General features: G+C 46.0%; 1 protein-coding gene across 5 annotated transcripts in view; it reads right to left on the bottom strand.

Annotated features, from left to right (window-relative positions):
- Positions 1–9,819: 9,819 nt before the first annotated feature.
- Positions 9,820–17,833, bottom strand: part of haus8 (HAUS augmin like complex subunit 8) — a 54,838-nt gene continuing 46,824 nt past the window's right edge. For 4 of the 5 annotated variants that reach the window (XM_038777423.1, XM_038777422.1, XM_038777420.1 and 1 more), the window contains one exon: positions 9,820–10,642. In XM_038777423.1, the coding sequence (XP_038633351.1) occupies positions 10,522–10,642 (121 nt within the window). In that variant the 3' untranslated portion in view covers positions 9,820–10,521. The remainder of the gene's footprint in view (positions 10,643–17,833) is intronic. The other variant, XM_038777421.1, reaches the window with a different exon arrangement.

The raw sequence follows: 17,833 nt of genomic DNA, 5'->3' as shown, positions 1-17,833 counted from the left end.
TCTTAGTTTATATCAACCAAACCTCTGGAGATTACAGCTGCATCACTCAAGCTCTTTATGCTCTTTGCAACATATTACATCAAGTAATTTTTTCTACTTACTTTCGATATGTGCTGCAGAAACAATTAGCATTAATAGTTGATGCTCATCATAAGTGCCGTTCCTAGTTATCTATTCACTTCAGTAACCACCCCCTTCAATTTGTCTCCTGTTCTCATTCATACCTCCTTTTACAGGCACTTCCAGCCCTGCCTTCAGCAATTGGCCAGACATCTCCCCTGCCAATACTGAAACCAACACTGCCCTGGGGCTGCAACAAAAGGAAAATTGGCAATTACTCCAGATGAAAAGAGGCTGGTGCCAAAAGTGATAAAGCTCAATGCGAGGTACAAGCCATTACGGAGCTGGAAAAACTGACCACCAGAGTACAAGATGCCCAAAATCTGTACCAAAGCAGATTCACCCATTTCCTTCAACCTGCCATTGTACGCTGGGATACCAGCCTCTGCTTTATGGCTTAGGCACTTGCTTGCACTGCATCTGAAGAACTTTCACTTTTACACAATTATTTAGTTAATGGTCCTATGTTAAAATATTTGAAAAATATTGCCTATAGGAATGACACTTGGAATACCTGCACATTATAAAATCAATTAGGAAGAGTCTATTAACCCCTGGCGACATGGTCATTAATTTCTTTTTAACGTGTTGATAGTAGTCCCCAGCAAATGTCGAGATAACTTTTTTTTACTGAAGTTAAAAATATGGCAGGGTTTCACTTGATGGCTGATGCACTATCAATTACCACAAAGACCAGAGCAGTGGAATATTTGAGGCTTTATTGAGCAAAGATGTTGTGCCTCCTGTAGCTGGAACCAGAATGGCTGCAGCCCCGGCGAGCACACACATTTATACACCGCCTACTGGGCAGAGCCAGCAGGCAGGGATTTACCCATGTACCTCTAAATAGACATGTCTTACCGTAATACATATAATACTGCTAGCGGTGACTACCACAATGGCGTGTTTAGAAATGGTCCTTCCCTGTGATAATGATGACGGCAGCAGAAGGAGAGGCGGAGATTGTGGTGGCATTGGATGCGGAGAAGGCCTTTGACAGGGTTGAGTGGGGGTACTTGTGGGAGGTGTTGGAGAGGTTCAGGTTTGGGGTGGGGTTTATTAAATGGGTGAGGTTGCTGTACGAGGCCCCGATGGCGAGTGTAGCGACAAATGGGAGGAGGTCCGAGTACTTCAGGCTCCACCGTGGGACGAGGCAGGGGTGCCCCCTGTCCCCCTTGCTTTTTGCGCTGGCAATTGAGCCTCTTGCCATGGCTCTCAGGGAGTCGAGGAGGTGGAGGGGTTTGGTGCGAGGTGGGGAGGAGCACCGAGTGTCGCTGTATGCGGATGATTTGCTGTTGTATGTAGCAGTCCCGGTGGGGGGAATGCCGGAGGTGATGGAGATTCTTGCTGAGTTCGGGAGTTTCTCGGGATATAAATTGAACCTGGGCAAGAGTGAGCTGTTTGTCGTACACCCGGGAGATCAGGAGGAGGGGATTGGTAGGCTCCCGCTAGAGGGCAGTGAGGAGTTTTAAGTACCTGGGGGTTCGCGAGCCTTGGTGAACTGGAGGAGAAGTTTGAGCTCCCCCCGGGGAATATGTTCAGGTACCTTCAGGTCAAGGCGTTTGCTAGGCGACAGGTGGAGGGGTTCCCTTTGCTGCCCCCGCGGGGGGTAAGGGATAGGGTGCTTTCGGGGGTGTGGGTTGGGGATGGGAAGGTGTCTGACATCTACCAGGTAATGCAGGAGGTGGGGGAGGCATCGGTAGAGGAGCTGAAGGCTAAGTGGGAGGTGGAGCTGGGGGAGCAGATTGAGGAGGGGACATGGACGGACGCCCTGGAGAGGGTGAACTCCTCCTCTTCATGTGCGAGGCTTAGTCTCATCCAGTTCAAGGTGCTGCACCGGGCCCACATGTCCGGATCTAGGATGAGTAGGTCCTTTGGGGGCGAAGATAGGTGCGTCAGGTGTTTGGGGAGTCCAGCGAACCATGCCCATATGTTCTGGGCATGCCCGGCACTGGAGGAGTTCTGGAAGGGGGTGGCGAGGACGGTGTCGAGGGTGGTGGGATCCAGGGTCAAGCCAGGCTGGGGACTCGCGATATTTGGGGTTGGGGTGGAGCCGGGAGTGCAGGAGGCGAAAGAGGCCGATGTCTTGGCCTTTGCGTCCCTAGTAGCCCGGCGGAGGATCTTGCTGCAGTGGAAAGATGCGAGACCTCCGAGTGTGGAGACCTGGATTAATGACATGGCGGGATTCATTAAGTTGGAAAGGGTTAAGTTCGCCCTGAGGGGGTCGGTACAAGGGTTCTTTAGGAGGTGGCAGCCTTTCCTCGACTTTCTGGCTCAACGATAAGGTACTAGGTCAGCAACAGCAGCAACCCGAAGGGGAGGGGGGGAAAGGGGGGGGGGGGGAATGTTCTAGGGGGATAGTGTTTAAGTTAATTTGCTTATTGTTAATTTCTTTTGTTGTTTATTGGGGTTGGGGGGTTTGTTATATGCGTTGTTATGGGTGCCGGGGGGTGTTTATTATTATTATTGTTTTGTTGATATATATTTTTCAAATAATTCCAATAAAAATTATTTTTAAAAAAAAGAAATGATCCTTCCTAGCCTAGAAGTGAGTCACAGAAACAGGTGGCCCCAGATACAATTCCTGCTTGCAGCTAGCTGATCATAGCCATGCAGCAGTAAAGCGGAACCCTAGCACTGAAGGAGGCTATTAGAACCATTGTGCTTCTGAAGCTCTTTAGTCCCACTCCCCACAGCCGTAGAAATTTTCCCTTTACAAATAATTATTCAATTTCCCTTTGCAAGTTATTATTGAATCTATTTCCATTGCCCTTTCAGGCAGCGCATATCTGATCTTAACAACTTGGGATTGTTAAAAAATAAGTTCAAAAATAAAGATTGCTGCTTGCTGGTTAGTGGCACTTGCTGGAAACTGAGGACATTTTGCATTATCAGAGGAAAGGATTACGTTTGGATGAGCTCACCTTCCTTTCAAATCTTCAGCGAAACAGGGTGCCAACACGCACTATCCAGTTCACACAAGAATGGCTAGGTGCAATGCAAGATCCCATGTGCAAAAAGCAACTTCTCCATCTGAACAGCACCTGGCATTGTGGCATGGAATTAGCGAGGCGGTGGCATAGTGGTATTGTGACTGGGCTAGAAACCAGAGACCCCAGCGTTATTATTACTGCTCAGGGGTTCGAAACCCACCACTGCAGATGGTGACATTTGAATTCAATAAAAATCTTGAATTAAAAAGTCTAATGATGACCTGAAACCATGGTCGATTGTCGGAAAAACCCATCTGGTTCACTAATGTCCTTTAGGGAAGGCAATCTGCCATCCTACATGTGACTCCAGACCCACAGCCACTGCCTCCTCAAGGGCAATTAGGGATGGACAATAAATGCTGGGCAATAAATGCTGGCCCAGGCAACAACGCCGATGTCCCATGAAAGAATGAATTAAAAAAAAACAAGGCACTTCAGCATAGGCATGAAAACTAAAGTGGGCCCAAGATATTCCTGGTGCCACCATCACGATTGCAAGCAGAATCAAGATAGCCTTGTCAGAGGTCAGATAGCCTTGTCAGAGGTCAGATAGCTTTGTCAGAGGTCAGATAGCCTTGTCAGGGGTCAGATAGTCTTGTCAGAGGTCAGATAGCCTTGTCAGGGGTCAGATAACTTTGTCAGAGGTCAGATAGCCTTGTCAGAGGTCAGATAGCCTTGTCAGGGGTCAGATAGTCTTGTCAGGGGTCAGATAGTCTTGTCAGGGGTCAGATAGTCTTGTCAGGGGTCAGATAGCCTTGTCAGGGGTCAGATAGCCTTGTCAGGGGTCAGATAGTCTTGTCAGAGGTCAGATAGTCTTGTCAGAGGTCAGATAGCCTTGTCAGGGGTCAGATAGTCTTGTCAGAGGGCAGATACCACCACGTCTCCCAAAGGAGACCAAAAATAGGAGGAGGAATCAAGTAAAAATACTTGCAAAACTGGGGGGGAACAAAACACAAGTCCTTTAAAAAAATTAAGTATTTAAGGCAATGCACAAATTGCAGTTAAATGCAAACAAAGATGTAATTATTATTATAATCTTTAAGGACACAACACAGGAATAAATCAGCTTTTTTGTGAGTTGGGGAACAATTGTTAATGAGTTGAAAAAAAACAGCAATGTTTTCTTCAACCTGGTTATCTGTTAGTGGGATTTATTATTCTATCAGGGTCATATTGGATTGCAAAACAGACATTAAAGGCTTAGTCAGAAAAGCCCATGGGGATTTGGCATTTCTGTAGAGAATCTGGTGCGCCTAAAACATTAGATTAAAGAAATAAAATGATAAATCATGTACTTATTTTGCTTATAAGCAGAGTACAAAAAAAGGTATCGCAAGTGTGCAAAACAGACTTTCTCCTTAACATATTCAGTACAAATCCATCTCCACCTGGAGCTCACCATTGATGAACATTTTCACATTGGAGATATAATTACTGGGAAAGCAAGGTGCACAGCTGCTTATTTCAGCAAAAATAAAGAAACATCAAAGGGATATATACGCCATTGAACAGCCAGTGTCACCAAATGTTATAAGGAAAGATATATGTACACTTACTGACTTATCTCTAGTCATCCGCAATTTTAAAAATCCTAGTGGGAAAAGGCAGGTTAGGAAATGCATTTGTGTCGACTGGAGCTTAGATTGGGCGGCCAAGAACGGGCGATCCAGAAAGTAGAGAAAGCGCTAGCTGAGCAAGAGGAACATCAAACTGTGGTGGAGGTGGAGGTGGGATGCTTCAGGACCAGCACAAAAGGCTCCTGGAGAAGGTGGAGGACCTAGAGAATAGGTCCAGTCGGCAGAGCTTGAGAATCGTTGGGCTCCCGGAGGGGGCCGAAGGAGTGGACGCTGGGGCATACATAGCGGGTATGTTTGAGAAGCTGCTGGGGGAGGGGACATTCTCCCACAGGTTCCACAGGTACTTGGATAAGGAGCGCATTCTATAGTGGGCCAAGCAGACACGGAGCTGTAAGTGGGACAACAGTATCCTGCGGGTTTACCAAGACCAGTGTGTGGATCGATCCTTTTTAAGAAAAAGGTGAAGTTCAGACTGTTGTATCCGGCCAGTCTCTGGGTCACGCATGAGGAACAGAACTTTTATTTTGAGTCGCCTGAGGACGCGGTGGACTTCGCGAAAAGGAAAGGACTGGTGATGTACTGAGAACTTTTGAACTTTGCTGCAACGTTCGTTTTTTTTTGTTTTTCTGTTCTTTTTTTTAAAAAAAGTTTCTCGTTTTGTGGAAGCTGTTTGTAATGCCTTTTGCATTGATTTGGGACCAGCGGTAGAGCTGAGTGAGTTGAGGTTTTCATTTGCACTGTTGGGGGATGGACGTGTGCTTGTTTAGATCTCGGTGTTTTTCTGTAGGGCAATTGTGTGGGGATAGTTTGATGTTGGAGTATGTTTGTATGAGCGGGTGGGGGCAGGGAACAATATGTGGGAGACTATCCGGCACCAGGGATGGGGGCCACCAAGCTATCTGGGCGGGCTAGCTCACAGAAGCACAGTGGGGGTGTGCATATGTTCAGTTTATTAAAGGGGTTGGGTTACAGAGTGTTGTTGCTGGGGGGGGGGGGGGGTAAATGTACTGCTGACGAGGGAGGGACTTGGGCTAAGGGACAGAGAGGAGGTTGGGGGCGAAGACTGCCTCGGGGAGGACCGGTGGAGGCGCAGAGCATGGGCTGGAGGTGGGCCCAAAAAAGGGGGATGGCTGATCGGCGAAGGAGGGGGGGGGGGGGGGCTGGTTTAGCACGGGGCTAAATTACTGCCTTTTAAAGCAGACCAAGGCAGGCCAGCAGCACAGTTCAATTCCCGTACCAGGCTCCCCAAACAGGCGCCAGAATGTGGCGACTAGGGGCATTTCACAGTAACTTCATTGAAGCCTACGCGTGACAATAAGTGGTTTTCATTTTCATTTCAACTAGGCTGATCACTTGGAATGTTCGAGGGTTAAATGGGCACCGGGGGTGCATGTGTTCGTGCATCTTAGGGGACTGAAGGCAGATGTCGTAATGGTGCAGGAGATGCACCTTAAGAGTAACTGACCTGATTAGATTGAGGAAAGGCTGGGTCAGTCAGGTCTTCCACTCGGGACTGGATTCAAAGACTAGAGGGGTCGCGATCCTGATCAATAAGCGGGTGGTGTTTGAAGCGGATAGAATAGTCTCGGATGTGGGAGGTCGGTACATTATGGTCAGTGGGAAACTGGAGGGGGTGCAGGTGGTATTAGTAAATGTGTATGTGCCAAATTGGGATGATGTGGAGTTTATAAACAGGATGCTGGGGAAGATACCAGACTTGGAGACTCGCACAGGTTGGTCATGGGAGGGGACTTCAACACAGTTATTGACCCTGGCTTGGACCCGTCAAGCTCGAAAACAAGCAGGGTGCCAGCAATGGCAAAGGAATTAAAAGGGTTCATGGAGCAGATGGGACCGGGGGGGGGGGGGGGGGGGGGGGGGGGGATCCATGGAGATTTTGGCAGCCGAGGGCGAAGGAGTTCTCCTTCTACTCACACGTGTATAAAGTGTGCTCCCGGATTGATTTATTTTGAGCAGGGTCTTACTGGCAGGGGCAGTGGACACGGGGTACTCGGCGATCACAATCACACACCATGCTCCGCACTGGGTTGACCTGCAGGTTAGTAAAGACAGTAACCAGCACCCGCAATGGAGGTTAGATATGGCACTTTTGGCTGACAAAGGGGTGTGCGAGCGGCTGAGGAAATGCATTCAGAACTACCTGCAGGTCAACGACAGGGGGGAAATTTCAGCAGCGGTGGTCTGGGAAGAACTGAAGGCGGTGGTCAGAGGGGAGCTGATCTCGATACGGGCCCATAGGGTGAAGGTGGACAGGGCAGAGACGGACCGACTGGTAACGGAGATACTACAGATTGATAGGAGGTATGCGGAGACCCAGAGGCAGGGCTTTTAAGGGAACAGCGGAGGCTACAGGCGGAGTTTGGCTTGTTCACCACAGGGAGAATGGTAGAGCAGCTGAGAAAGGCGAGGGGGATGATTTATGAGCATGGAGAGAGGGCCAGCAGAATGCTTGCACTGCAACTTAGAAAGAGGGAGGCAGCCAGGGAGATAGGCAAAGTAAATGTCAGAGATGGGAAACTGGTTGGAGATTCAGCAGGGATGAATAAGGCGTTTAGGGATTTCTACAGTAGGCGGCACAGGTCAGAACGCCCGACGGGGCTGGAGGGGATGAGGCACTTCTTGGAGGGGCTGAATTTCCCAAAGGTGGACAGGGATCTGGTAGAAAGACTGGGGGCCCCGATCGGGTTGAAAGAGATAGTGGAGGGTCTGAAGGCCATGCAGTCAGGTAAAGCCCCAGGGCTGGACGGGTACCCAGTGGAGTGTTACAAAAAGTTCTCTGGGATATTGGGGAACGGTGTTGATGAAGATGTTCAATGAGGCAAGGGAAAGAGGGGTGCTGCACCCCACGATGTTACTGGCCATGATTTTACTGATTCTGAAGCGGGACAAGACCCCGGAGCTGTGTGGGTCCCACAGGCCGATATCCCTGTTGAATGTGGATGCAAAATTGCTGGCCAGAATTTGGTCCTCCAGGATTGTGTTCTGGACGTTATTGGGGCGGGCCAGACGGGGTCTGTTAATGGTAGACAGTTGGTGGCCAAAGTTTGTTAAACGTGATCATGATGCCCCCCGGAAGGTAGGGAGGTGGAGGATGTGATCGCAATGGATGCAGAAAAGGCTTTTGATCAGGTAGAATGAGATTATCTGTTAGAGGTACTGGGACGGTTCGGATTTGGGCGGGGCTTTATTGACAAGTGTACGGACGAATAGGGCAACATCGGACTACTTTAGGCTGCATCGAGGGACGAGACAGGTATGCCCCCTCTCCCCACTGTTGTTCGCACTAGCTATATAGTTGGCAATTGCTCGGAGAGCCTCAAGGGGCTGGTCTGGGGGGTGGAGCACAGAGGCTCGCTCTATGCAGACGACCTGCTTCTGTATGCATCGGACCCAATTGTGGGGATGGAAAAAATCATGAGGATTCTAGGGGAATTTGGCCATTTTTCGGGGTATAAGCTAAATATGGGGAAAAGTGAGATGTTTGCACTCCAGGCGAGGGGACGGGGGGACGATTGCGGGTGCTGCCGTTTAGATTAGTAGGGGGAAGCTTGAGGTACATAGAGTCAAGTGGCGTGGGAATGGGACCGGCTGCATCAATTAATTCTGGCCCAACTAGACAGACGATTTTCGGAGATGGGACGCGCTTCCACTGTCACTGGCTAGGAGGATGCAGACGGTGAAGATAACGGTCCTCCCGAGATTCCTGCTTGTATTTCAGTGTCTCCCCATCTTTATTCCGCAGTCCTTTTTTAAATGGGTCAACAAAGTGATCACTGGCTTTGTTTGGGAGGGCAAGACCCCGCGAGTAAGGAAGGTAATGCTGCTTGAGTGGAGTCGGGAGAGGGCGGGTTGGCGCTGCCAAATTTTTGTAACTATTACTGGGCGGCGAATATAGCCATGATCAGGAAGTGGGTGGTGGGGGAGGGGTCGGCCTGGGAGCGTATGGAGGCAGCTTCATGCAAGGGCACCAGTCTGGGGGCATTGGTAACTGCACCTCTGCCATTCCCGCCGGCACGGTACTCCACTTGCCCCATGGTGGTAGCAGCCCTGAGAGGCTGGGGGCAATGGAGGAGACATGTGGGAGCAGAGGGAGCATCGGTATGGTCCCCAATCTATAATAATCACCTGTTTGCCCCAGGAAGTATGGATGGGGGTGGTTCCGGATATGGCGGAGAGCAGGGATTGAGAGGATGAGGGATATGTTTAGAGAGGGGAGCTTTCCAAGTATGAGGGCGCTGGAGAAGTTTGGGTTGGCGAGGAGAAACAAGTTCAGGTATCTTCAGGTGCGGGGCTTCCTACGTAAACAGGTGTCAACCTTCCCGCTCCTACCGCTGAGGGGGATCCAGGACAGGGTATTTGCCAGAGGGTGGGTGGGAGAAGGGAGCGTCTCTGACATTTACAAGGAACTTATGGGGTCAGAGGAGACGCAGACCGAGGAGCTGAAGCGCAAGTGGGAGGAGGAGCTGGGAGGAGATATAGAGGATGGTCTGTGGGCGGACGCGTTGAGTAGAATCAACTCGCCCGCAACATGTGCCAGGCTCAGCCTGATACAATTCAAGGTCGTTCATTGGGCTCACATGACAGTGGCCCGGATGAGCAGATTCTTTGGGGTGGAAGACAGGTGTGCAAAATGTGCGGAAGGACCAGCGAACCATGTCCACATGTTCTGGACATGTCCGAAGCTATGGGGATTTTGGCAGGGATATGCAGATGTCATGTCCACGGTGTTAAAAACAAGGGTGGCACTGAGTCCAGAGGTGGCGATTTTCAGGGTATCGGAAGCTTAGGGAATCCAGGAGGAGAAAGAGGCAGACGTTCTAGCCTTTGTTTCCCTGGTAGCCCGGAAACGGATACTATTAGCTTGGAGGGACTCAAAGGCCCCAAAGTCGGAGACCTGGCTATCGGACATGGCTCTGTTCAGAGAAAATAAAGTTCGCCTTGAGAGGGTCACTGTTATGGTTCGCCCGGAAGTGACAACCGTTTGTCGACTTCTTCGTGGAAAATTAATCATCAGCAGAAAAGGGGAGAGGTTAGTTTAGCTTAGAGTAGGGGGTTAATAAAGGTGGGACCTGGAAGGAAGGGAGACGGCTTTTGCACTATGTTTATAGTTTCATGCAATTGTTTATTTTGTTGTTGTTGTTACAATACCAAAAATACCTCTAAAATGTTTATTTAAAAAAAAGGAAATGCATTTGTGCAACTCTATTTTTGTTGTTGCTACAATACCAAAAATACCTCAATAAAATGTTTATTAAAAAAAAAGGAAATGCATTTGTGTAACTCCTGGTGACAGTACATTAACTTTCATTTGGCTGAACGTCTGTGCTTAACCGGCGATTAATCTCAGAAGTTCAGTTAAAAATATCACAAAAGATATTTGATGAGGTGAAACATGATGCCTGAAAAATACAATTGTTTTTATACTATGAAAAACTCATTGCTTCAGTTCACATTGCCTCCTCGAGACATGTAGCATTGCCAAAACAGGGGCAACTAGGATAATGCAATCCATCGGAGTATTATCACAAGGAGGCTCCCCGGTGAAGTTTCCTCTCCAAACCCCAGGGAAAAATCACCTGACCTCCTTTTCTCCGAGACCCAGGTGATACAAACTAAGAAAGGCAAAACTACATGTTACTATACATCACAATGCCAACTGTTACGCAGATTAATCTGTACAACGCTCACCTTAAATTAATATATACAAAAAATGGAAATGTTATTCATGCAATTGGTCAATAAATGTGACACGACAAGATTTTATTTTACATATAGGAAATGCTATTTATAAAAAAAAGGGGGGGCATGGTCTAGATGAAGATTCCTTTTGCTGATACATTAATCCCCAAGTCTTCTTCATCCAACTCTTGATGTATAAGAGCAGTCTCTCTGCTGATGTAAGAAGCCACTTCTTCAATTTTCACAAAGAAACTGTGAAAGTAAAAAAAAAAAGTTTTGTTTAAAGAAATTAAATAGGATAAGAGACAGATACAGGTTTAGGTTAGCATCTAGCTAAAGAATGTTAACAACTTCTCACAAGCAAAGAGAGCCGATGACTGAGAAAAGCATTCACCCTGCATTGTAGCACCCTGGGTGGATCAAGGACTTCCAACATATTCAGGTGGCTAGAATTTTAGTACGCAGCAAATGAAACAGTATTAGTTTCAATATTGCTGGTATTGCATCTCATTTATATCAATAAGGTTTTTATAAAGTAACTTTGCCGCATGTTTTCCCTTTAATGTTCTCCCATTCTCTTCGCTCCTGAAGAGCAAGCCACATTGAGGGATAAGGTTTCACAAACACTGGCCATCCTCCAGTAACTTGTACAAGAAGCTGAAGAATAACAAGCATTGTCAGGTCAGTCGAATCATATAATTTACAGTGCAGAAGGATTTGGTCCATTGAGTCTGCACCGGCCCTTCGAAATGGAACCCTACTCAAGCCCACGTCTCCACGCTATCCCTGTAACCCCACTTGACCTTTTTGGATACCAAGGGTAACTTAGCATGGCCAATCCACCTAGCCTGCGCATCTTTGGACTGTGGGAGGAAACCAGAGCACCTGGAGGAAACCCACACAGGCAGGGGGAGAACGTGCAGACTCCACACAATGACCCAAGCCAGGAATTGAACCTGGGACCCTGGAGCTGTGAAGCTACTGTACTAGCACTATGCCACTGTGCAATTCCTTGGACTACGAGACAGCCAAGGGTCTAGTGAGAATGATAGACTGAAAGAAATTAGTTAAAAAAAAAGTAGAACTGGAGAAATTAATGGACTGAAAGTTAATAAATCCCCTCGACCCGAGAACATTAAAAGATGCGGCTGTTGAGATAGTGGATACATTGGCAGTCATCTTCCAAAAATAGATTGGATGATAGCAAATGAAACCCCACTATTTATTATAATAATAATCTTTATTGTCACAAGTAGGCTTACATTAACACTGCAATGAAGTTACTGTGAAAATCCCCTAGTCACCACACTCCAGCGTCTGTTTGGGTACTCTTTTTTTAAAAATAAATTTAGGGAGTGCCCAATTATTTTTTCCAATTAAGGGGCAATTTAGAGTGGCCAAGGGCCGGGATTCGAACCCAGGTCCTCAGCGCCGTAGGCAGCAATGCTAACCACTGTGCCACCGTGCTGCCCACTGTTTGGGTACTCTTGAGGGAGAAAACCACAGCACCGGGAAGAAACCCACGCAGACACAGGGAGAACATGCAGACTCCGCACAGACAGTGACCCAAGCCGGGAATCAAACCTGGGACCCTGGTGCTGTGAAGCAACTGTGCTAACCACTGCAATATTTATTTATTTATTTATTTATTTTAAAAGAGGGAGAAAAAAATGGCTAACCACAGATCTGTTAGCCTGACATCAGCAGTAGGGAAAATGCGAGAATCTATTAGAAATGATGTTATAACTTGATACTTAAGAAAATAATGGTAGGATTGGGGAAAACCTGTATTTATGAAAACAAAATCATGTTTGACAAAACTGTTGAGAGTTTATTCAGAATGTAACTAACAGAATAGATAAGTGAGAACCAGGGATGTGGGGTATTTGTCTTTTCAGAAGGCTTTCAATATGATTCCACACAAGAGATTGATAAACACAATTAGAGTAAATGGGAGGTTCGGGGGGGGGGGGGGGGGGGGGGGGGGATTTGAGGGAAAACTTTTTTACTCAGAGAATCTTGACGGTTTGGAACACACTGCTTGGGTGGATTGTAGAGATGGGTTGCCTCACATCCGTTAAAAAGTACCTGGATGAGCACTTGGCACGCCTTAACATTCGAGGCTATGGGCCAAGTGCTGGCAAATGGGATTAGAATTGGCAGATCAGGTGCCTTTCAAGTGACGGTGCAGATTCAATGGGCCGAAAGGCCTTTTCTGCATTGTACTTTTGTGAGATTCTGACGGGGGGGGGGGGGGGGGGGGGGGGGGGGGGGGTAATATACTGGCATGGTTATCAAGCTGGCAGTCTGTAACTAGTGGGGTATCGCAAAACTCATTACTTACACCCGAGCTACTCACAATCTATATCGATGATTTAGACGTGGCCAAGTTCTCACAAACTAGGTGGGAATATAAACCGCAAGGAGGATTCAAAGAGGCTTCAAAGGTATTTAGACAGGCTAAGTGAGTGGGCAAGAACATGGCAGATGGAATATAATATGGAAAGATGTGAAGTTGGCAGGAAAAATAGAAATGCAGAGTACTTCTTAAATGGTGAGGGATTGGAAAGTGTTGATGTCCAAAGGGACCTGGATGTTCTTGTTCATTAGTTACTGAAAGCTAAAGGCAGGTGCAGCAAGCAATTAGGAAGGTAAATGAGATGTTGAGCTTCATTGCAAGGGGGACTTGAGTGCAAAGATATGCAGGTTAGGTGAATTGGCCATTCTAAATTGCCCTCAAGGTGTCCAAAGAGGTTAGATGGGGTTACTGGGATTGGGTGGAGTTGTGGGCTTAAGTAGGGTGCTCTTTCCAAGGGCCAGTGCAGACTCTATGCCAAATGGCCTCCTTCTGCACTGCAAATTCTATGATTCTATGATACAGGAGGAAAGCAGTATTGCTGAAATTGCATAGACCACACCTGGGCAGCACAAGTGGCTAGCACTGTGGCTTCACAGCACCAGGGTCCGAGGTTCGGTTCCCTGTTGGGCCACTGTCTGTGCGGAGTCTGCACGTTCTCTCCGTGTCTGCGTGGGTTTCCTCCGGGTGTTCCAGTTTCCTCCGAAAGTCCAAAGACATGCAGGTTGGGTGGTTTGGCCATGCTAAATTGCCCTTTGTGTCCAAAAAGGTTAGATGGGGTTATTGGGTAACGGGGATAGGGTGGAAGTCAGGGCTTAAGTGGGTCGGTGCAGACTCAATGGGCCGAATGGCATCCTTCTGCACTGTATGTTCTAGGTTCTATAGAGTAAAGTACACAGTTTTGGTATCCTTGTCAAATGAAGGACATGCTCGACATGGAGGGAGTGCAATGAAGGTTGATCAGACTGGTGGATTGTCCTTTGAGAAGATTGGGTCTGCATTCTCTAGCGTTTAGAAGACTTAGGTCTCATTGAACCATACAAAATGTTTTAAGGGTTAGAGAGGGTAGATACAGGAAGGATGTTTCCTGGCTGGTGACCATAGAACCAGGAGGACATCGTTTCAGTATAGGGAGGCCACTTAGTGCTGAGATGAGGAGGAATTTCTTCACTCTAGAGGCTGGTGAGCATTTGGAATTGTCTACCTCAGATAGCCATGGAGACTCAGTCAGTTCTTGAGATTATTCAAGACACATATTGATACATTTCGAGATATTAAAGATCTCAAGGCATTCGGGGATAGTTCAAGAAAAATAGCAGAGGTAGAAGATCAGCCATGATCTAGACAAATGGCCAAGCAGATTCAAGGGGCCGAGTGGCCTACTCATGCCATTTCGTCCTCAGCACCTTTTGTGCAGCAAAGCCTCCCGTGACATTTTACAGAACAGTAATCAGACAAGCATTGATATCATGCCAAAGGAAGGGACATGAAGTGTGAGGAGAAGCTTGGTCAGAAGATCTTGCTGCACAATTTGAGAGACTTCTAGAGCTTGGAGCCTAGTTGTCTGAAACACTCCCTTCGATAGTAGGAAAAGGGGATTGGAGAAAGCACAAGGATCCAGAGATGGAAAGCAAGAGTTCTCAAAGGGTTTTAGGGTTTTGATGAAGTTTCAGAGATAGGGAGAGAGCAAGGCTAGAAAAATTAGGATAAGAATCCTGAAGTTGGCATGTTTGGGACCAGGATAGGATAGGGGAAATCCCATCTTTATGGGTTGGAATCTGGTCAGGTGGACATTGGAATAGTCAAGTCTGGAGGCGACTAGGAGGGTTACAGCAGCAGCTAGACTTATGCGAGGTGAAAGTGAGTGGTCTTTATGGTGGAGAGGATTAGCTCTTGGATCAATTTTAAACCAAGACGTTCTTTGCCTTCAATGCTTTTTTTAAAAAAAAATCTTCTGACCAAGCTTCTCCTCAAGTTTAATTGCCCCTCCTTTGGCTTGGTATCAATTTTTGTCTGATGTACTGCTCCATGAAATGTCATGGGAGGCTTTGCTGCATAAAATGTGCTATAGAGGAAATGGCCTGCATAGGCAATGGAATCATTACAGATGTGGGATAGGGAGCAAGGAATGCCAGTCTATCCAATATTTAACTCCAGGAAATACAGTTCCTCCAGGTATTGGCATCTGTGAACCAAACTGGCACAGAGGCCAGTCCTGTCCACAACATGCATACTTTTCCAGGAACAGTGAATAGATGGTATCTGGTTAGAGACAGCCAACATACATCACTAATACAGATGCCCTACCCAAAATCAAGGAAATAGTTAACTGATATACCTCAGTTGTGATTCTCAGTATGGACACATCTCTTGTACACCACTTTGTTATCCCTTTCATAAAATCCGAAGAGCTGATCTCATTATCAGTACCATGCCACAATGTGACAATAAAATCACAGCTTCAGTGTCACAATTCAATTCATTTTGCATTTAGCTTGGAAGCAGTTAATCAAGTCTTTAACAACCATCTTTGGGAAGGACTGCAGGCAGTTTGGTTTCATTAGTAGATTGTTGGCATCAATGTCACCCAGTTATTCTGGAACCAAGTCTCAAAGTCACTATACATAAAACAGTCTTCGGCAAATTTCACCGTATAAGCAAAGTCAAATTGATCAATACAGGAAACGCCTTAAAGGCCAGTTACACCGTGTGGGAATATAAAATACACATGGCATAACTGATCAAACCAGCACAAGTTCAAGTTTCAACACTAGGTACGAGGCCACAGGTACACCCAACTTGGTGCTAACTGCTCCACGGTGGACTAAAGCACTTTTATGCGAAGAATGGAGAGGGCAGAACAGCCCGTTTTCCTACCCATTAAAATAGTTCTCCATGACCTGGTTCTGCACATTATTTAAATATACATGCATAATGTTTGGGTTTTTCTCTCCTCCCATCTTTAAAAGGCAGTTTCTGGGGCAGCACGGCGGCATAGTGGTTAGCACTGCTGCCTCATGGTGTCAAGGACTTGGGTTTGATCCCGACCCCGGGTCACTGTCCGTGTGGAGCTAAAGATGTGCAGGGTAGGCAAATTGGCCGCGCTAAATTGCCCCTAAAATTGGAAAAAAAAGAATTGGGTACTCTATTTTTAAAACAAAATAAGTAAAAAATAAATGGCAGTACACAGACAATGTAACAAACTCAACACTTGGCTCTGAGCGGGTCAGGTTGTTCTTAATCAGTATAAAAGACCAGTTTTTCATGGTCATTGTTGCCCATTTTCCCCATCACCCATTGTACAGATGAGGCTGGTGCTCTCAGAATAGGGTACACAACCTGAAGCTTTTTTGGAACATAACTCATCATGTATAAAGCTTTAAGTAAATTAGGGTCAGTGCCATAAGTGGAGCATACATCATATTCAATAGATCACCTTGTACAGTTTCCAGCACATTAGGTTTGTAGCCAAAATTAAAAGTCCAAATATTAGTTTTAAAATGGAATCAATAAGAATGCCAAGAGTCACTCCAACATCACTTCAAACGGTGCAATTATACACCAGCTTTGCAGTTATGAGATATATGCTAATATGTTTAAAACCCATTTCATGTATTTATCACTACAGTACACGCTCACTAACTATGAAATCACCAGTGAGATAATGAAAATCTAGATGATCAGATTTTCAGAAAAACAAATAAATTGCTCACAAGTTCCCAACATTTTCATTAAGGCACAGAGATGGAGAAATTTAATAAACGGCTGGTTTATTATGCTGTTAAGAGGCAGCAGCAGGGAAATCGTCCTTCAGCATTAGAATTTATATATCAAGTCTAATTTAACATGATTGTTTTGCATTGTATGGACATCCCTGCTAAGATTATGTGGCAGACACAATTCACAAGCATGCAAGCAAAAGGGATAATGAGTGCAGAAAACAACAACAACCATCTCTGATTTTTTTTTTTTTTAAAACATGACTGTCATTAAGATTCAGCGCCAGTAATTAATAAGAATCATAACATTACTAGGCGATAGGTAAGGAATGATAGATATGGAATGAGAAAATATAGAGTGGAAAGGCTGTTCCAGGTCATTTGCCCAGGATAACCTATACTTTCTCACACAGCTTTTAACTATTCCTTAAGTGAGTCCAAGGCTTTTGCCAACACGACCCTCACTATGATTCCCATTTCCTAGCATTAGCTCCAAATCTGAATTTTATCTATTGAGTCAGTACCATCTTGATCAACTGTTTAAGTTGTGTTCTGGATGAGATTTGCCACACCATTTACGAGACTCTTGTGACTAATTTGGAAGCAGGGTCTTTGAATATTTTTAAGGCAGAGTTATATAGATGCTTGATTAACGAGAGGGTGAAAGGTTATCAGGGGTAGGCAGGAATGTGGGGTTGAAGTTACAATCAGAGCAGCCCTGATTTTATTGAATGGCAGGGGGTTGAGCCACCTAATCCTGCTCCTAATTAGTATGTTCGTACTCCTTTCAAGGTCAATGAGCCCCAAGTTTTGCAATTAAATTATGTAACAATATAAATCTAAAACCACATCCACCCTGAAGGAATGCAATGTCAAATGCCTATTGGGTTAACCATCATTTTCCTGATTTATTAGCGTTTAATATCAAAAACAATGGTGATGTGAAATGTTTTGATTAAAACTAACCCATTTTATATGACCAACTCACTGGACTAAATAAGTCTTAAATTAGTTGGTCATATAAAGTAAGCGTCACCACAATTTATATTTTTCAATCAAGTGCTAGGTTGGACATAAATTAAGTATGGTCCTATGTTCCCCCTAACTCAGACATTTCAACATTGCAATTTGTTACTCATCACTGATGCAGAGGACCCTGGAGGAGGAGAGAAGTTCAGGAAAGGGAGAGAAATTTTCCTGGACATCACTAGGAATACCAGGATTTCTTTTGCACCTTTTTAAAAAAATTAAATAAGACTTCAAGAATGAGCTCCCCCCCCCCACCCCCCCCCAAAATCCCTGGCATTCAAATTAAATTAGTGCAACTACAAAAGCTAATCCTCCTCTTTAAAATCTTCCTCATTTGCT

The sequence above is a fragment of the Scyliorhinus canicula genome, chromosome 18 (genome assembly GCF_902713615.1).
Source record: "Scyliorhinus canicula chromosome 18, sScyCan1.1, whole genome shotgun sequence".
In the NCBI taxonomy this organism is placed as follows: domain Eukaryota; kingdom Metazoa; phylum Chordata; class Chondrichthyes; order Carcharhiniformes; family Scyliorhinidae; genus Scyliorhinus; species Scyliorhinus canicula.
Note: the sequence above shows the minus strand (reverse complement) of the source record. Positions and strands in the feature narration are given on the sequence as shown.